General features: G+C 46.6%; 1 protein-coding gene across 10 annotated transcripts in view; it reads right to left on the reverse strand.

Annotated features, from left to right (window-relative positions):
- The window catches only part of DOCK9 (dedicator of cytokinesis 9), a gene marked incomplete at both ends in the record, with an annotated part of 303,105 nt that overhangs the window by 75,061 nt on the left and 210,532 nt on the right, over nt 1-17,512 (reverse strand). For all 10 annotated transcript variants that reach the window (XM_080690195.1, XM_080690198.1, XM_080690193.1 and 7 more), the window contains 5 exons: nt 558-641; nt 839-985; nt 14,813-14,884; nt 16,101-16,226; nt 17,354-17,423. In XM_080690195.1, coding sequence (XP_080546321.1) covers nt 558-641; nt 839-985; nt 14,813-14,884; nt 16,101-16,226; nt 17,354-17,423 — 499 coding nt within the window. The remainder of the gene's footprint in view (nt 1-557; nt 642-838; nt 986-14,812; nt 14,885-16,100; nt 16,227-17,353; nt 17,424-17,512) is intronic.

A 17,512-nucleotide genomic window follows, 5' to 3' on the forward strand; every position in this document is an offset into this window, starting at 1 on the left:
TCTCCGCCTCCCAAGCGTGGGGATTATAAGGGTGCACCACCACGCCCGGCTACACTTTTTTTTTTTAATCTTAAGTAAACTGTGATTAGTAACACATAGCACTTTCAATTTTTTTTTGTGTGTGTGTGGTACTGGGGGTGGAACCCAGAGGCCTCAGACCTATTTTATATTTTTATTTGGAAACAGGGTCTCTTAAGCCAGTTGAGGCTGGCTTCGAACCTGCGTGATCCTTCTGTCTCAGCCTCCCAAGTGCGGGGATACAAGCGTGCGCCACCACGCCTAGCTAACACTTTCAAATTTGTAGCTGAAATCTTATTTTAGATGTTTAAGAGAAAATGAAAGGGTAAGTTCTTTCTCATTCTGGCTTATTCTTTCCCTAAATATCGCACATCGATTAGGGCAAGCAAGTGCTAGTATTTCCAAGAGGGGCGGGAGCTGTGTCTCTGGGACTGAGAGTAAAGCCCAATAAGAACTGAAGGAACAGGTGGGGGGTTTACAGTCCACAAGTGGGCCAGCGAGACTCGAGGCCCGAGGAACACACGTAAGGGCCACACTACCTTTGGGTCTCCAGGAGCAAAGCAGCTGATGTAATTGTTGATCTGTTTAAAGACAAAGCCCCTATCCATGAAGGTGAAACATCTCTGCAAAGGAAAACACAGAGGTCAGTGTTTCAGGCCCAGACTTTCTGGAAACAGAGGTTCGAATCAGCATTTGTTAATAAGTTTATCCTTCAGCGTAAAAACACATTGTCAGAACACCTCTTCTGGTCACTCTGCGAGGTGGCAACTTCAAAGGCTTCTCTGTCCGAGATGACGCCCTCTCCCCTGGGGGTCCCCACCTTGATGAAGACGGCCAGGCTATGATTCGCATTCTTAGAGGCTTCTGGGTTATCTCGAAACTTCTGCGTGATATGCGGCATCAGCATGTTCACAACAGTCTCCACTGCGTGGTGGTAAGATGCGGGGAATCTCTGGTTTCGCAATAACTACAAGGAGGTCAAAACAAGCATTTATTATTGTTTTCAGTTGCAACCTTTTCAGGAAAAAATAGCTTAAGAATTACTCTTCTTCTTCTCAAAGTCCTATCCATGTGTTGGAACATGCCAAATAACTGCCAATGGATACGCTTCAGCAGGATAAAGACCACTTGGAGATCTTTGCAATAATGTGGAGATTCGGTCTCTACTGCCAGAGATTCTGGTCTAAGAGCTTGGCAGGGCACCGGGAGAAGGGGCGGGAGCTGTATTTTTACTCAGCATCTTTGGTGATGCTGATGCCTGTACCTCTCAGAGATCTCCTTAGAGAGCGCTGGCTTAGGCTTACGCTCAAAGTAAACAAACTCAACATGCAGATTGTATATGACTGTACATGACCAGTTTAAACCGTTTGGCAGCAGTCTACTTCAAATTAACTTTACATAAGGACCTTTCTCCATCACTAATGATTACCTTAAGAATTTACTGAATATTATACCAGCAATGACTGACCACCTGTCAGCGCACACTGACTTCTCAGCGATTAGCTACCACCTGCCACTGTGTGTCTCCCACACGTTAGGCACCGCACCACATATTTTTATGTAGTTTTAAATTCACCTCTTATAAGATCCCTATGAGTTGAGCCCTCATTTTACAGCGAATCACAAAAGCTAGGGATATGTGTCCTCAGTCACACAACTAAAACCATTCAGACCCAGGGCTACCAGAAATTTAAGCCTGTGCTCCTTCGCTAGCTGAGACTGTACAGCCTCCTCCCCCGGCCACATAAAACGACAATGGATTGAGAAACTGAACCAAATCAAATGCTCCATTACCTCTGTCCAGTCACTGATCTAATCCCAACAGCCACACGAAGGGGGAGTACTATCGTGGCCATTTTCTAGATGAGGAAACTAAAGGTTAAAGAGAACGAACGGACCTTTACTTGCCTTCCCTTTCTTTTTCTTCTTTGGTAGCTGAACCCTTGGTTTACGGAAGCGTGTGGCTGCCCAGCTAGAGGCTACATTCCCCAATCTAACCTGCAGCTAGAGATGGGCCACGTGACTAAGTCTGGCCCGGCACCTTCTCAGGCCTTGGCCCCCAAAGGAGCAGCCTGCTTTAAATGTTCACTTCTTTCCTATGACTGCAGAGGTGAGCCAGCTCCTCTGCCTGTGCTCAGGGGGAACACCCTGTGATGGGGTGTGTCCATACAGCGCCTAAGGAGATGCAGCCTCCCTTGGCCTAAGAGGTCTGCAGCCTAAGGCAAAACTTTAAGTAAAGTGATTCAGCAGAAGAGGGACTAAGATGGCGCCTGGAGGAAGCTACGGAGGCGTGGTTTCCCATTCATTATGGGTGGGGAGACTGAGCAGTTTTTCCTTTTAAAGGAGGTTCTGCACACATGAATAGCTCATGTACTGGCCTGGGATTGGCCGTGAGCTACATGTTAGTGATCTTTATCCTGGATAGGCTAGGCTGTTTCCCATGGGAATTCCCCTCGTGGTTTGGTGCTATATATATGATTGCTTGGAGAGAAATAAATGAGATCTTGCTTGACATATCTCCCGGCTCCATTGGTACTCATCATCTTTCCAAACCCCACCGCTGTTGGGCTGGATTCCCAACAACCCTGGGCTGGATAATGAAGAGAAAGAGGCCGCATCCCTGAGTGGCCTAGATGAACAAGCTATCCCTCTCGCCGACTGCTTACCAGCTTGTGATTTTCTAAAACAGATAAACTTCTTATTTAAACCATTGTTATTATGGCTTCTTTTAGAGCTGCCAAACCAGTGTCCCAACAAACAGGCAGTATTTTGTAAAATTGGAACTGGGATCTGGATACGGTTGATATGACAGCATATATTATTTTAAGCATCAAATGTTATAAGCCTATTATAAAAATTGGAAATGCTAGCTTTATCAAAATTTCAATTCTGAATTCAAACCTTTGCAAACACATACAGAAGCAAGAATCCAGTGAGGCAAGATCAGGTTATAAGAATGTAAAGTTTATATAACTTTCAAAACAGAACAGCTAGTTTTGAAATTTCAAAGGGCTTGTGTTCCATGTGTACCAACAATAACTATGTCCTGGGGTGTTCACATGAATAGACGATCAACTTCCAGGATGCCTGGAAAGGAAAATTAACCATCAGGCATGACCGAGAGCTACCCAAACTGGCCACTCCTGAAAAAGTGGTACCCCAAAAATGCCTGTGGACATCAGCATGGGGCTGAACCAATGGTTGCTAAAACCATAAAAAATGCATAAAGGACTCTATCCTGGATGGACTAAGTGGACACCAGGTAAACCTATTAATCAGTGTTATTACCTGTAAAAGTGGGAAAACCAGACCTATATTCCTCCTGATACTATGCAGTAACACCAGCTCTGAAGTGTCCTTGCCAGAGAGAAGCCAAACCCAAATCAAATCAGGACTCTAGACGTGAACACAAGTACAGGGGACGGAGAACCGCACCACACTGTGAGGTCACAACCGGCCAGAGGTAGAACGTGGGAAATTCTGACAGGCAAATGATCTACTTTCTTCAACAAATATGTCGGATTAAAAAACGAAGAGGGAACAACCTGAGGGGGAAAAAACAAACTTGGAGATACATCCATAAACTACGATATGTGGATTTATTTAGACTGTGATTCAGCCAAACCAACTGCAAAATGACATTTTGGGGACACCTGGGGAAAACCAAATATAGACTTGGTGTTAGATGATGATGAAGAAACATTGCTAATTAAGAAAATAATGGTAGCCGGGCGTGGTGGCGCATGCTTGTAATCCCAGCACTTGGAGGGCTGAGACAGGAGGATCGCACAGGTTTGAAGCCGGCCTCAGCTACTGAGTGAGGCTCTTTCCAAATGAAATATAAAATAGGTCTGGGAGTATAGCCCGGAGGTAGAAAAGCCCCTGGGTTCCACTCCCAGTACCACCCAAAAAAAAGAAAAAATAAATAAATAAAAATACTAATAATGACGGTTTAATAGCTGTGTCTTTTTGTTTTCTTTTTTCGTGCAGTACTCGGAATGGAACCCAAGGACATTCTCTTTCTGAGCTACACCCCCAGCCCTATTTTTTATTCTTTATTCAGAAACAGGGTCTCACTGAGTTGCACAGGGCCTCACTAAGTAGTAGCTGAGACTGTCCTTGAACCGTGATCCTTCTGTCTCAGCCTCCCAATAGCTGTGTCTTTTTAAAGGCTTATCTGTTAGAAATGATACAGTAAGTTTTCCAGAGATAAAATGAAAAAATGTTGGGGAACTGCTTTTAAAATACCATAAAAGCTGGGTATGGTGGTGCATGTTTGTAATCCCAGTACCTGGGAGGCAGAGACAGGCGGACTGCAGGTTCAAAGACACTTTCAGATAAAAATAAATAGAGCTGGGGGAATAGCTCAGAGGTGGAATGCCCCTGGGTTTAATCCCCAGTGCCCCCCACACAAAATAAGTAAGTAAAATAAAATAAAACATCATAGGAAAGAAGCCCAAGGGTGGGCCTGTCAGCAAGAATGTTAGGATGCTGAGAACTATTAGCCAGGCATGGTGGAAACTTGTAATCCCAGTATTGGGAGGCTGAGACAGGAGGATTGCAGGTTCACGGCCAGCCTAAGCTACTTAGTGAGACCTTTTTCCAAATAAATAATAAAATATCAGACTTGGGGTATAGCCTTGGGTTTAATCCCCAGCACCACACACACACACACACACACACACACACACATGCACACACTGTTGGAGCTGAGATGCTGACCATGTGATATTCATTATACCACGCCCTGTACGTGTGTATTTATTAGACAATCTTTGAGTTTTGTTTAAAAAATTATGGGTCATGTATCCATCAACCCATCATTAATGCTGTTCAGTGATTAGAAAATGCTAACTTGGTTTTTTAAGGGCTGAAATGAAGCTTTCCCAGCACTGACAAGCAGTTATAGTAATGAATTCTAATTGGGCAATAAAACAAACTAAAGCTTTTTTTTTAATTAGGTAAGACACACATCTACAGATAATAAAGACCTAAATAATTAAATGTTTTATGGCAATCACTGTAAACTAAATAGAAAAAATCTAGGATAATGGGCTTATGTCCAGGGCGGTGAATCTCTAAGAACAGAGGAGACCCTGTGACTGCGACTTCTCGGCCAAACGAAGCCCAGCTCCTGCTGCGGGCCCTGCCAGGCTGCAGCGGCATCCCCACTGGCCCAGACACCACCAGCGGCTCCCCTGTGGATGCTGCTGGTGCAGGGTTGGCTGCCCTGCACCTGTTCTCCAGGGCCAGCCTCCTTCAGCCCACCTGCTGTGCCCTGCCCCTCACCCTGCTGCGAGCCGCACCCCTGTGCCCTCCTGCTGCACCCCCAACTGAGTGCTTCTCCCTGAAGACCCACACCCCACCTTTTGTAAGCACTGTGAGTAGTGCTGGGGCTCTGTGGGGGACTCTCTACAGCTACCCTGCCCCCTACAGGTCATCCGTGCTCCTGCAATCGCTGCTGCCCCAACTGGTCCATCATGGAGGTTGCTCGGCAATTTGGAAATGACGTTGATGATGGGTGAGCACTTGGCACCGGTCCTCACAGTTCCCTTCTGCATTCCCTGCAGGGTTCTTTCACTTTCTACTGGGGCTTGGAGGCTTCTCTTCTAGGGGTTATTTTAGTGCTCTCTGAGATATAATAAATAAGACTCATAACGATTAAACTTCATTTTCCCCCCTCCAGTTCAGCAAACAACAAAAGTAATGGGGCTGAGAAATAATTTGCCGAAGGTATTTATTGGCATTCTGAAGTCACTTCCCCTCTCGCGGTCTTTACAGCCCTACCTCTCCTGACCATTTCTTCTGCTCCAAAGCATTCATTCATAAAAAGCAGCCTTCTATCTAGACTCAGGGTCGACTTCACTCTCTGCCCGGCTGGTGCCTCTGTGGTCCTCCCAAATCCACCTGTGCACGGCCACCCCTGCCCCGCACCATCTGCTCCCAGCCAATAACTGCGGCGGCCGGTGTGCTGCGGCGAGCATGTTGTGGGAGACGAGGACTCTGGTGACTGACTTCAGCTTGAGGGCTTCCCGGGGCCTTGCTCTCTTCTCTTAGAATCGCACTGCATTCCATGGGGCTTCACTCCCCGTCTCCCTCCTTAACCATGGATAGGTCTGCGCAGTCCCCTCCCACTGTCTTCCAGGCTCCTTCCTCGTTTATTCTCATAGTCACTGTTCCCAGTAGATCTCTTGCATGGCTAATGATCTGACATCTAAATACTAGCAGTACTTTTCCCCAAAGAAAAGTTTAAGCTTTCAGCAGACAAGCGCTCAAAAATCAATTTCCCTAATTCTCATTATCTTCTTCCTTCCCTAGGCCTGCCAATTGGAAATTGGTTTGGCCGTGCCACTCTCCCTTGTGACGACAATTGCTGTCTGTCTCCCAAAATTGTTCTACCTTATAAGAGAATTTCATTTTTAAAATAAAAGTGCTAGGGACCAAAGCCTGGGCAAGCACTCTACCACTGAGCTACATCCCCAGCCTGAAAAAGCCTCAAATATAAACTGGATATATGGATACCCAGAATAAAGACTGTCTTTACCAGCATCCCTTGCAGCTAGGTGTGGTCATGTGACTAAGCGTGGCCAATGGAGTAGCAGTGTCAGTGATGTGTGTAACTTTACACCATTCCTTAAAAGGAAAAGGTATGTCTTTTCCTTCCTACTGGCTGCAGTGTGGATGTGGTGGTGATCCCACATAGATCAGGATTCCAGGGAGACAGAGCAATGAGACAGAAGGAGTCTGAGCCCCTTAGAACTTGTAGAAGAATCCCACATGAGCTTGGACTCTCATGTGAGAAGAAATACACATTTATTTTCTTGGTTAAGTCACTGTTATATCTCTGTCACAGCAGCTGAGCCTGTACCCCTAAAGTTTCAGATAGCCCCAGCAGAAACCATCACCTCTTATCTATCTCCCAGCACACCAAGGATCTAGGTGGCCTTTTCCCCCACTCAAATTTGACTCTACTATGTTCTGTTTGTTTCAAGTGATATTTCCTGAGATATATTTATACACAAGAAAATTCATTAAAGTTTTTTTTTGTGGTGATGGTACTGGTGATTGAATCAAGCAGAATTCTACCTCTGAACTACACTCCCAGCTCTATTTCATTTTTATTTTAAAGCATGGTCTCATTAAGTTGCTGAGGGCCTTGCTAAGTTGCTGAGGGTGGCCACAAACCTGAGACCCTCCTGCCTCAGCCTCCTAAGTGCTGCGGTTACAGGCCTGCACCACCACACACATCAATTTAGACTTTTTCATTTGGTACTGGGGATTGAATCGAGGGGCATTTTACCTACAAGCTCTGCCCCCAGCCCTGTTTTATTTTTTATTCTAAAACAGGGTCTCACCAAGTTGCTAAGGACCTTGCTAAGTTGCTAAGGCTGGCCTGGAATCAGCCTTCTTCCTATCTCAGCCTCCCAAGTACTGGCTTACAGGCATGGGCCACCACACCTAGCTCAAAATTCAGACTTTTTTTTTTTTTTTCATGGTACTGGGGTTCCTGGAAGCCCTTCTATCTCTGGGCTACATTCCTAGACCTATTTTTTAATATATTTTTTTATTTGGAAACAGGGTCTCTTAAGCCAGCGCTGCTGGCTTCGAACCTGCGTGATCCTCCTGTCTCTGCCTCCCAAGCGCGGGGATTACAAGCGTGAGCCACCACGCCCGGCAAAATTCAGACTTTTTAAAGTGTGTATTGTGGCCATCTTGACAAGTGAATACAGTTGCATAACCACCGGCACAATCAAGAAGACGCCCCATTTTTATCCCTGCCAGATGTATGGATCTATCCCAGAGGCTCTTTAAACTCTAGGAAGACTCACTGATATAAAAGCTCCTCCGTTTCTAAGACATACACTATGTCCCAGACGACAATAAAACCAACTCTGCTAACATTTACACCATTCTTTATTTTTCCATTCCTACTAACGAATCTACCCTATTTCTCTACTGTTTTTCCCCCATAGTCAGCTGCTTGACTTCAAAGCTCCAGATAATTTCATCCTTGACTAGTCTTGTTTTTATTCTTCCTCCTCCAATCTCAATGAGACTGAGCTCTGCCCCTGAGCTGGGCATGATATTGCCTTTGCCTAAGACTCATTCTCTTCTCCCAGAATTGTCGCAGCTCTTGAGACCCAAGTCAGGTGCCACCAGTAACCGCACATCCGTCCCCTGCTTGGAGCCTGCACATGACCCTCATGCCCTTGGCTCTAACCGGCCCAAGCTGAGTGTCTTCCTTCTCAAGTGACCATGTCACCTTCCAGGCTGAGGATTCGCCCTCTGTGAACACACACTCATGTGTGGAAGCATGGATATTAACATTCTGCCTGTTTCCGAGGCACAGGTGTATACAAATTTGGTTTCGGGGAAGTCTAAACCATCCATTTAGGAGCTGAACGAAACCATCTTCCTTGCACTTTCCAAATAAAAGCTCTGTCCTTGCTCACTTAAGCTGGAAAATAATTTCAGGCTAAACAAGTAACACTCAGGAGCCTTCCTATCCTGAGCCGGTTTCCCAGCCTCCCGTCCTGAAGCACACCTGTGGAATGCTAGCAATTAGCTTGACTCGGTGTGGGAGGAAGTGACATTCAAGACAAGTCTGCTGAAATTACAGATGCTAAATATAAACAGCAGAAAGAAACAGCTGGAAAATGTTGACCCGGCTAGCCGAGCGTTGGGGGAGGACTTGTCAGTAGGCCCTGATGATGTCTGTTTTGTATTTTCCTCATAAACCACTTAGTGCAAATTCTAAGCACCTGTCACCCGGGATGCACAGAGTGTGGCTCGGTGGTACACAATCAATCCAAACTACGCGGGTCCATCTGCTGTAGTAAGGAGCCTGCTTACTGCAGATGTGGATTCAAAGAGAAGCTCTGACTCATACATTCCTCAGCAAATGTGACCAAGTACTGTTTGGCTGGGGGCAGGAAGGTGGACAACGGCAGCCCCTCCACCTCCAGCGCAGCACGGCATCAGAAACATAGCCAGGTGCAGATGAACTCCATGTGACCGTGCCTCGATGGGGTCACCCTGCTGCCTCGGGGAGCGCACAGGAAAGGCTTCAGCGTGACAGACACCGGTCCCGGGTGACCAGTGATGCTAAACAGGCTCCGGCAGGCAGGGGAACTGAAGGAAGAGTGAAGGCACCCACCGGCTCCTGGCCCAGGGCCCAGCCTCCCCTACAGGATGAGCACAGGCCTGTCATGGTGCTCGCAGAATGTCCATAAGACAGGGGAAATCAGGATCTGTGGTTGACATCAGAATAAATTAAAAATCTTCAGTCTAAAACCAGAAAGATTTTGCCGGGCGTGGTGGCGCACGCTTGTAATCCCCGCGCTTGGGAGGCGGAGACAGGAGGATCGCACAGGTTCGGAGCCAGCTGCGCTGGCTTAAGAGACCCTGTTTCCAAATTTAAAAAAAATAAAAATATATAAAATAGGTCTGGGAGTGTAGCCCGGAGCTAGAAGGGCTTCCAGGAACCCCAGTACCACAATCAATCAATCAATCAATCAATCAATCAATAATAAATAATAAAATAAAACCAGAAAGATTTTGAGGAATTTGGTCGACGTTTTGGAAATCATGAGGTGAATCTAAACTTGTTTCTTAAGTTCAGGACACTAGAATGGGGACTAGAACACACCATTCTTAAGATGCAAATTCCTTTCTTCTTTTCCTTTTCCCTCCCTTCCTCCCTTCCTCCTTAAAGAGCACTGACCTCTGAAAGGAGGAAGCTTAACCACAACACAGCTGACTCCAAAGAAGGACTTAAGCGTCTCCCCTGCTCGCGAAAGCGTCCCACACTCCTTCTGTACTGGGAACTGGACTGGGCGCACTCTGCCTCTGAGCTACACCCTCAGTCCTGTTTTATTTTTTATTTTGAAACAGGTTCTCACTGAGTTGCTGAAGCTGGCCCTGAACTCGCAATCCTCTCGCCTTGGCCTCCCAAGTACTGGGATGACAGGCACGTGCTAAATTCTGATTAAACACAAGAAAAACATGAAAGCGACTGGTTCAAATATACAAAGCCCATTACTCCTAAAACACGAAGCGAACTGCACAAAGCCTTTAAAAGTGTCGAGAGTCCCTGGGTCGATCATGCTCGGCAAAAACGGCTGGCACTGGCAGTGACTGAGGCAGAAGCCAGGCGTGGCGCCCAGAAAGTGAAAACGTGAAAACGCGTTTAAATGTCCCTTCAGAGTCAGTCATGCTGCGGTTAAGCTTTCTCCTTTCGGAGGTCAGCGCTCTCTTTTAGACACAGCTGGATAGCAATTAAAAAAAAAACAACTACTTCTAAAAACCCTCTGGATATTATTTTAGGACCAAAATATAGTTAAGTTACAGAAAAGGCTGTGCATAGAAGGATTTGGTTTGGATAAACTTCCAAAGAAAAACAAACCATTTCCCAGAGAAGAGATGCTGGGATCACGTCACAGGGCAGGAAGTGGCCGGTCACCTGGAGGGGCTGCCCGCGGCGCCGGCGCAGCGCTGGGCTCTGCTGTCGGGTGACCCTTCCTGGGCCTAAGCTTCAGTCTCTATCTCAGTGAGACAAGAGGACTTGGGGCAGGGGCTACCCTAAGGACTATGCATTAATTTGGCACCTTGATTTAATTTAATTTGGCACAGGCAATTAAATTCCTTCATTAATTTCCCAACACAGCACTTGGGGAAGATGGCATCGATGGTTTGTTTAGACTACATTTTTTTTCTTTTTTTCTTTTTTTGCAGTACTGGGGAGAGAACCCAGGGGCACTCTACCTCTGAGCTAAACCCCCAGCCCTATTTTTTATTCTTTATTTTGAAACACAGGGTTTCACTGAGTTGCAAAGGGCCTCACTAAGTAGCTGAGGCTGGCTGTGAACCACCGTCCTCCTGTCTCAGCCTCCCAAATGCTGGGGTTACAAGCGTGCCCACCACGTGCAGCTTCTTAGACTACATCCTTGTGGGCATCCAGAGGAGCATCACTCCCTCCGGGACCAGCTCTCCTGGTCTCTGCTGCTGTCATTAGGTGGGGACAGGCAGGCGTGGTTCCCAGGACATGTGGCACTGACTCCCAGCTCTTGGCCATCACAGTCTTTCTTGGCCTCATCTTCTGTTTCTTTAGACCCAGTCCAACTCCTATTCACTCCTCAGAACCCATCTAGAGCCACTCCTCCTCCAGGCAGTCTTCCTGAACCTGCAGGCTCCTGAACACTCTATGCCCACCTCCTCTCTCAGGAGGCAAAGTGGCCCGTGAGTTCACGGGACACGTTCCCACCTCGCTCGCTGAGGGCACAAACCATCCCACATTTAGCTCTGTAACACTTGAGCCTGCCACAAAGTAGGGCTCAATGAACATTTGCTGAATGAATCAGTTATTTTAAAAAATATAATCAACTCACCATTTTCTCTGAAGTGATCACACTTATTTATTTATTTATTTATTTATTTTCGCAGTGCTGGAGTTGGAACCCAGGGGCATTCTGCCTTCGAACTACACCCCCAGTCCCTTTCTTTCTTTCTTTCTTTCTTTCTTTCTTTCTTTCTTTCTTTCTTTCTTTCTTTCTTTCTTTCTTTCTCTTTGCGGGTCTGGGGATGGAACCCAGGGGCATTCTGCCTTCGAATACACCCCCAGTCCTATTTTTCCTTCCTTCCTTCCTTCCTTCCTTCCTTCCTTCCTTCCTTCCTTCCTTCCTTCCTCTTTGCGGGTCTGGGGATGAAACCCAGGGGCACTCAACCTCCGAGCTACACCCCCTGCCCTATTTTTTTATTCTTTCTTTTTGAAACCGGGTCTCACTGAGTTGCAGAGGGCCTCACTAAGTAGCTGAGGCTGTCCACGAACCACGATCCTCTGGTCTCAGCCTCCCGAATGCTGGGATTACAAGCGTGCGCCACCACACCCCGATTTATTCTTTATTTTAAAACAGGGTCTCACTGAGTTGCAGAGGGCCTCACTAAGTAGCTTAGACTGTCCTTGAACCATGATCCTCCTGTCTCAGCCTCCCGAATGCTGGTATTACAAGCATATGTCACCATGCTTAGCTGTAATCACACTTATTTAGAACCAAAAATATTTTAAAAATCTATCCTGGCCTTGTTATGGGCTGAACTGTGTCTCGTCCCCCTCAGACTCATGTGCTGAAGTTTTAACTCCTGGAATACTCCAGCGGGCGACTGTATTTGTAGACAAGGTCTCTGAAGAATTGATGAATATGAGGTCACTGGGAGGACAGAGTCCAGTGTGACCAGTGTCCCCATGAGGAGAGATCAAAGACCTACTCAGACCAGGTGTGGCCGCACACGCTTGTAATCCCAGCATTTGGGAGGCTGAGAGGAGGATCACGGTTTGCGGACAGCCTCAGCTACTCAGGGAGGCCCTTTGCAACTCAGTGAGACCCTGTTTCAAAATCAAAAATTAAAAAATAGGGCTGGGGGTGTCGCTTGGAGGTAGAATACCCCTGGGTCCCATCCCCAGTATCTTAAAAAAAAAAAAAAAAACCTTCTCAGGAGAAGACCGCCTGAGATGAGCAGAGGAGAGGCCTCAGAAGAGATGAGCCCTGCTCACACCCTCACCTAGAACTTTCCAGCATCGCAATTGTAAGAAGATAAATTTCTACTGGCACTCTATTACGGCAATTCTAGAAAACACATGTGGACTCCAATCTTATTCTGTATATGACAACACTTTTAGTAGAAAAGTAATCAAGTATTGTGCGTGTGTGCATGTGTAAGTGTGCGTGCGCAGGCATGCACACTTAGCTGTGCTCTGCCAAGTAGACAACCTGCTAGATTTTTCCTTGGCAGGCTGTTCTGGCATGATTTAAATGGTGCTTTTCTCTGTGGAAGGAAGGGCCCACTTCCATCTGGCATCTTCCTGTGTACTGAAAATCAGAATTTTAAAATTGGATTTAAAAGAACTCTCCCCCTCCCTCTTCCCCTTCCCCCCTTAAAAGAGAAACTAACTGGTCAGGCACCAGCATCTGTTCTCCTAAAGAAAAGTATGGCTTTAGCTTCAGAACCACCAACATTCTGCCAGGCAAAATCCATCACCCTTTCCAAGGCTTCTCCTGAGCTTCCAGAACCTTGAGCAGAAGTCCTAGACCTTGACCCTCAGAACCTCCCAGCCTGTGGCTTCCCCCTCAGCCATGAGAATCACAGCACAAACATGTACCCCGACAGTGTGCGGGACCACGCCCGCTGCCCCGTCCCCACCCGGCTCCTCCAGGCTCCACAAACAGCTACTGCAGGTCCACAGCTCAGTGGCACAGGGACAACCCCAGGACCCCTGCCTTGGAAGGAGCTCTCCTGGTCATCACACGGACACAGGGACATTGCCAGCTATGTTTCTACATTGGAACTTTGTACTCATTTATCTACCATGAGCCTCAGATGGCCAGAGGGCCAGTCACACCTCAGCGGGCACTAGTCCAGGGTCAAGAGCCGTCACCTCAGTACGAACCCCATGGGGACCGAGGGACGGCACAAGGCCGCGGGAGGCAGGGGACAGGGTCACAAAGGCACACACGCGGGCACTGAGGGCAGAGGGGATTTGGAGGGCATCTTTGCCCAAAGACAGGGGCTACCCTGAAGTCCACGGCCAGTCTAGAGGACGGGAGATCCAGGAGACAACCCTACCCAAGCCTAGAGAAATGTCCACACACCGCCAGGCACTAAATGCTACTTAATGGCGCTTCTAAATTGAGAAACAAAAGAGACCTCAGACAAAGGAGCAGCAACTCCAGTGGAGCGACGAGGAAGGGGAGGAAGGAGGGGAGAGAGACGTACTGAAGGTCGCAGTTCCCTAACGCTATGTACCTATATGAAATCATCAATGCCAAATTCAATGACATGTACGGGGAAAGGGAAGGAGGGCGTAGGACCAGAGGGAAACACTCCAAGTGTCCTGGGCATGCAGATTCCTACTCCTTCTCCTCAGTATAAAGTATTATTACAGTGCATCAATAAAAGCATAAAAATGAACATTTAAACTACTATTCCCATTGTAGTTTAGCTTGAAGGCTTTGTCATCAATTATTATTATTATTATTTTGTACTGGTGATTGAATCCAGGGGAACTCTAAGTCTGAGCTACATCCCCAGTCCTTTATATTTTTTATTTTAAAATAGGGTCTTGCTAAGCTGGGCGTGGTGGCACACACTTGTAATCCCAGCATCTGGGAGGCTGAGACAGGAGGATCGCAGTTCAAGGACAGCCTCAGCTACTTAGTGAGGTCCATTGCAACTCAGTGAGACCCTGTTTCAAAATAAAGAGTAAAAAATAGAGCTGGGGATGTTGCTTGAAGGTAGAATGCCCCTGGGTTCCATCCCCAGAATAATAATAATAATAATAATAATAATAATAATAATGATGATGATGATGATGATGATGTCTCACTAAATTGCTTGGCTGGGCTCAAATCAGTACTAGGATCATAGACGTGTGCCACTGCACCCAGCAAATGTTAAGGCTTCTAAGCGAGTCAAAAGAAAAGACACGTTTTTCTCTAGATTTAATACCATTGTGGTGCAGGAGCAGAGGCTTTGGAGCTACACTGTTTTTGAAACCTGGGTCCTTCCACTCACTAGCAGGACAAGCTTGGGCAGGTAACGAACACACTAGCCTCGGTGTCCTTACGTATAAAATGGGTATGAATACTGCGCCCTCCCAGGGCTGCCATAAAGCGAAAGTATTTTATCACTTATAAAGCACTTACAACCAGCCCACAGAAATGATCAATCAGTGTTAGCTCCACACAGTGTAAAAGAGACTTTCTCCTAAGAACGCATGCTTCCATGAAAAGTAACATACCTTGACTTTGGAGTTTTCTATCAGATGTTGAGCCATGGATTTTATCAGCACATCAAAGAAAAACCAAGAATACTAAAAGAAAAAACACGACAGAACCCCACGTAAGGAAAACAACAGATGCGTAGGTAAGAGGTGAACTGTCTCAGGCTGACGATGTTATTGACTGGAAGCAGGTGGGGCCCTAAAACATAGCCGAACCTTTGGAAAAATTATAGCAGACTCAAGAGGCGAGTGGCTGATGTTCTCTGCTTACACATGTTCAATAATAAAAACTCCACCCCGCTAGAAAAGTGGAAGCCTGACCAGCAAGGGCCCTGCTGCGTGACTTGTGCTGTCTGTCGTCTCTGCTTTTATCATCTCTAAGTCTGCGTCCGCTACTGATCTGAGGATAGTGACTTCTACTCAAGAGCCAGTGAGACGTTCAGTACCGTAATTCTCTGTAGCTCCTCTCCCAAGGCACTACTAGCAAAAGCGGAACTGGAGGACTAATTCTGCTACCCCTTTTTAGGAAGGTGGCAATTGTCTCTAAAAGCACACACACAAAAAGGGTATCAGCCTGTGGAGTTTGAATTTTTGTTAATCAGTTTTTTGGGGTTTTTTTTTGCTAGAGATGGAACTAGAGTACTAGAGATGGAACCCAGGGGCATTCTACCTCCAAGATATACCCCTAGCCCTACTTTTTATTCTTTTATTTTGAAACAGAGAGTCACTGAGCTGCAAAGAGCCTCAGTAAGTAGCTGAGGCTATCCGCAAACTGCGATCCTCCTCCTGTCTCAGCCTCCCAAATTCTGGGATTACAAGCATATGCCACCAAACCTATTAATCAGTTTTTAAAATCAATTAATTTTTATTTTTTTTTTGTTTTGTTTTTTGTTGCCGAGGTTAGTCTTGAACTTGTAAGCTCAAGTGATCTTCCTGCTTTGGCCCCCAAAGAGCTGGGACTATAGGTGCCTGCCATCATGCCCAGCCTTTCATTTAACTTTTAACTGATAGCTAAAAACATAAAAATTGCTCACATCAATGGCGGGCACCATGCAACACTACAATAAATGTATACACATTGTGTAATGTTCAAATCAGATTAAGCACATCCATCTCATTTGTCATCTCTTTATGATGAAGACTTTAAAACACTCTCCTAGGTTTTTGGAGTGTAAGTACATTATTATTGCCTGTAGCCACTTCTTGCTGTGTACCTGTACTGTAGTGCCCTCTGGTCACCTCCCGCTTCCCGCCCTCCCCATGGCTCCGCTTTAATCCCAAGAGCTCCGAGGCCATCCTCACGTACCTTGAGTAGTTTGTTGCTGGTGAGGAAGTCAGCAGAAGGCTTGAGGATGGTGGTCATGGACTTGGTCAGCTCTTCGTGCACGGTCTTGTATTCCGAAGTGACATACGGCTCAGCCTTATAAGCGTACTTTGAAGAAAGAAGAGAGAGACCTTACTGCCCTGGCTTTCCAGTTTGGACCCAAGGCTTGAGAGGCTCCACTGCATGGAGGCTGGGGACCAGGGTACAACTTCATGGTGGGACAGGAAGGCATGGAAACGAAGGTGGGAGACGTGACTGTCGTGTGACAGAGAGAGGGCACCCAGGCTTCTTCTGGGAACCCATTAAAATATGCAAATCATCTGACTCCCTGGGGACCACCTAGCCCATCACTCCATCTACGACAGGGACCGCACAGGACGTGTCGTGTGACACCAGTAACCACTATCCTGGAGAACCTAAGCTAGCTAGCTAGCTAGCTTTCTTTCTTTCTTTCTTTCTTTCTTTCTTTCTTTCTTTCTTTCTTTCTTTCTTTCTTTCTTTTTTTGGTGGTACTGGGGTTCCTGGAAGCCCTTCTACCTCCGGGCTACACTCCCAGACCTATTTTTACATTTTTATTTGGAAACAGGGTCTCATAAGCCAGCATGCGCAGCTGGCTTCGAACCTGCGCGATCCTCCTGTCTCTGCCTCCCAAGCGCGGGGATTACAAGCACGTGCCACCACGTCCGGCTAAGCTTTATTTTTTAAACTCTCACACTGCTGCAATTATCAACAGGGGTCTTAAACTGAACAGAACCCGTGTGACATTTTTAGAACAGTCCCTGCCACTGTGTTTATTTAATGTTACACCTAAATAAAGAACCTGTTTACATTGGTCCTAACGGCATCTCTTGCTATCCCACTTAGTAATCTCATTTGATCATGGCCGGAGCTAGCCTTCCTATCAGGAGAGAATTCCTTCTGCTGTGAATTTTAGATGGAAAACATACAATGAGGACGACTAAGTCTACGAGAGGCCCAGCCGAGAGCAACTTCAGTTCTCTAAACTGTCCTATCATTGGTGTTACATGCGGAGCTCAAAAGATGAGGAGAAGTGAGCCAAGGGTAGCGTCTTGCTTCCCCTTTGCAGGGATAAGCACTGGCGACTGGGACAGAAGAAAAAGGACAAGTAGTAAGTTGCACACACATCCCTAAATAACCAGGCCTGCAGAAAGTAAGTCCTTAGAAGAACACTGGAGAGCCACAGATGTGTGTCGGGAGTGGTGTGTTTTACATACCTTAACATAGGCCCTCAAGTGGCTCTCCAATCCTTCCTCATGGCACTGGGCAACCACATGAATAATGACCCTACACACCACGGGAATGAACAAAGCATGAGTAGAGATGGGAAATGGACACATTTCATCATCATCACAGCAGCAGCAGAACAATGAGGA

Source organism: Muscardinus avellanarius (genome assembly GCF_963383645.1).
Source record: "Muscardinus avellanarius genome assembly, chromosome: 2".
NCBI lineage: Eukaryota > Metazoa > Chordata > Mammalia > Rodentia > Gliridae > Muscardinus > Muscardinus avellanarius.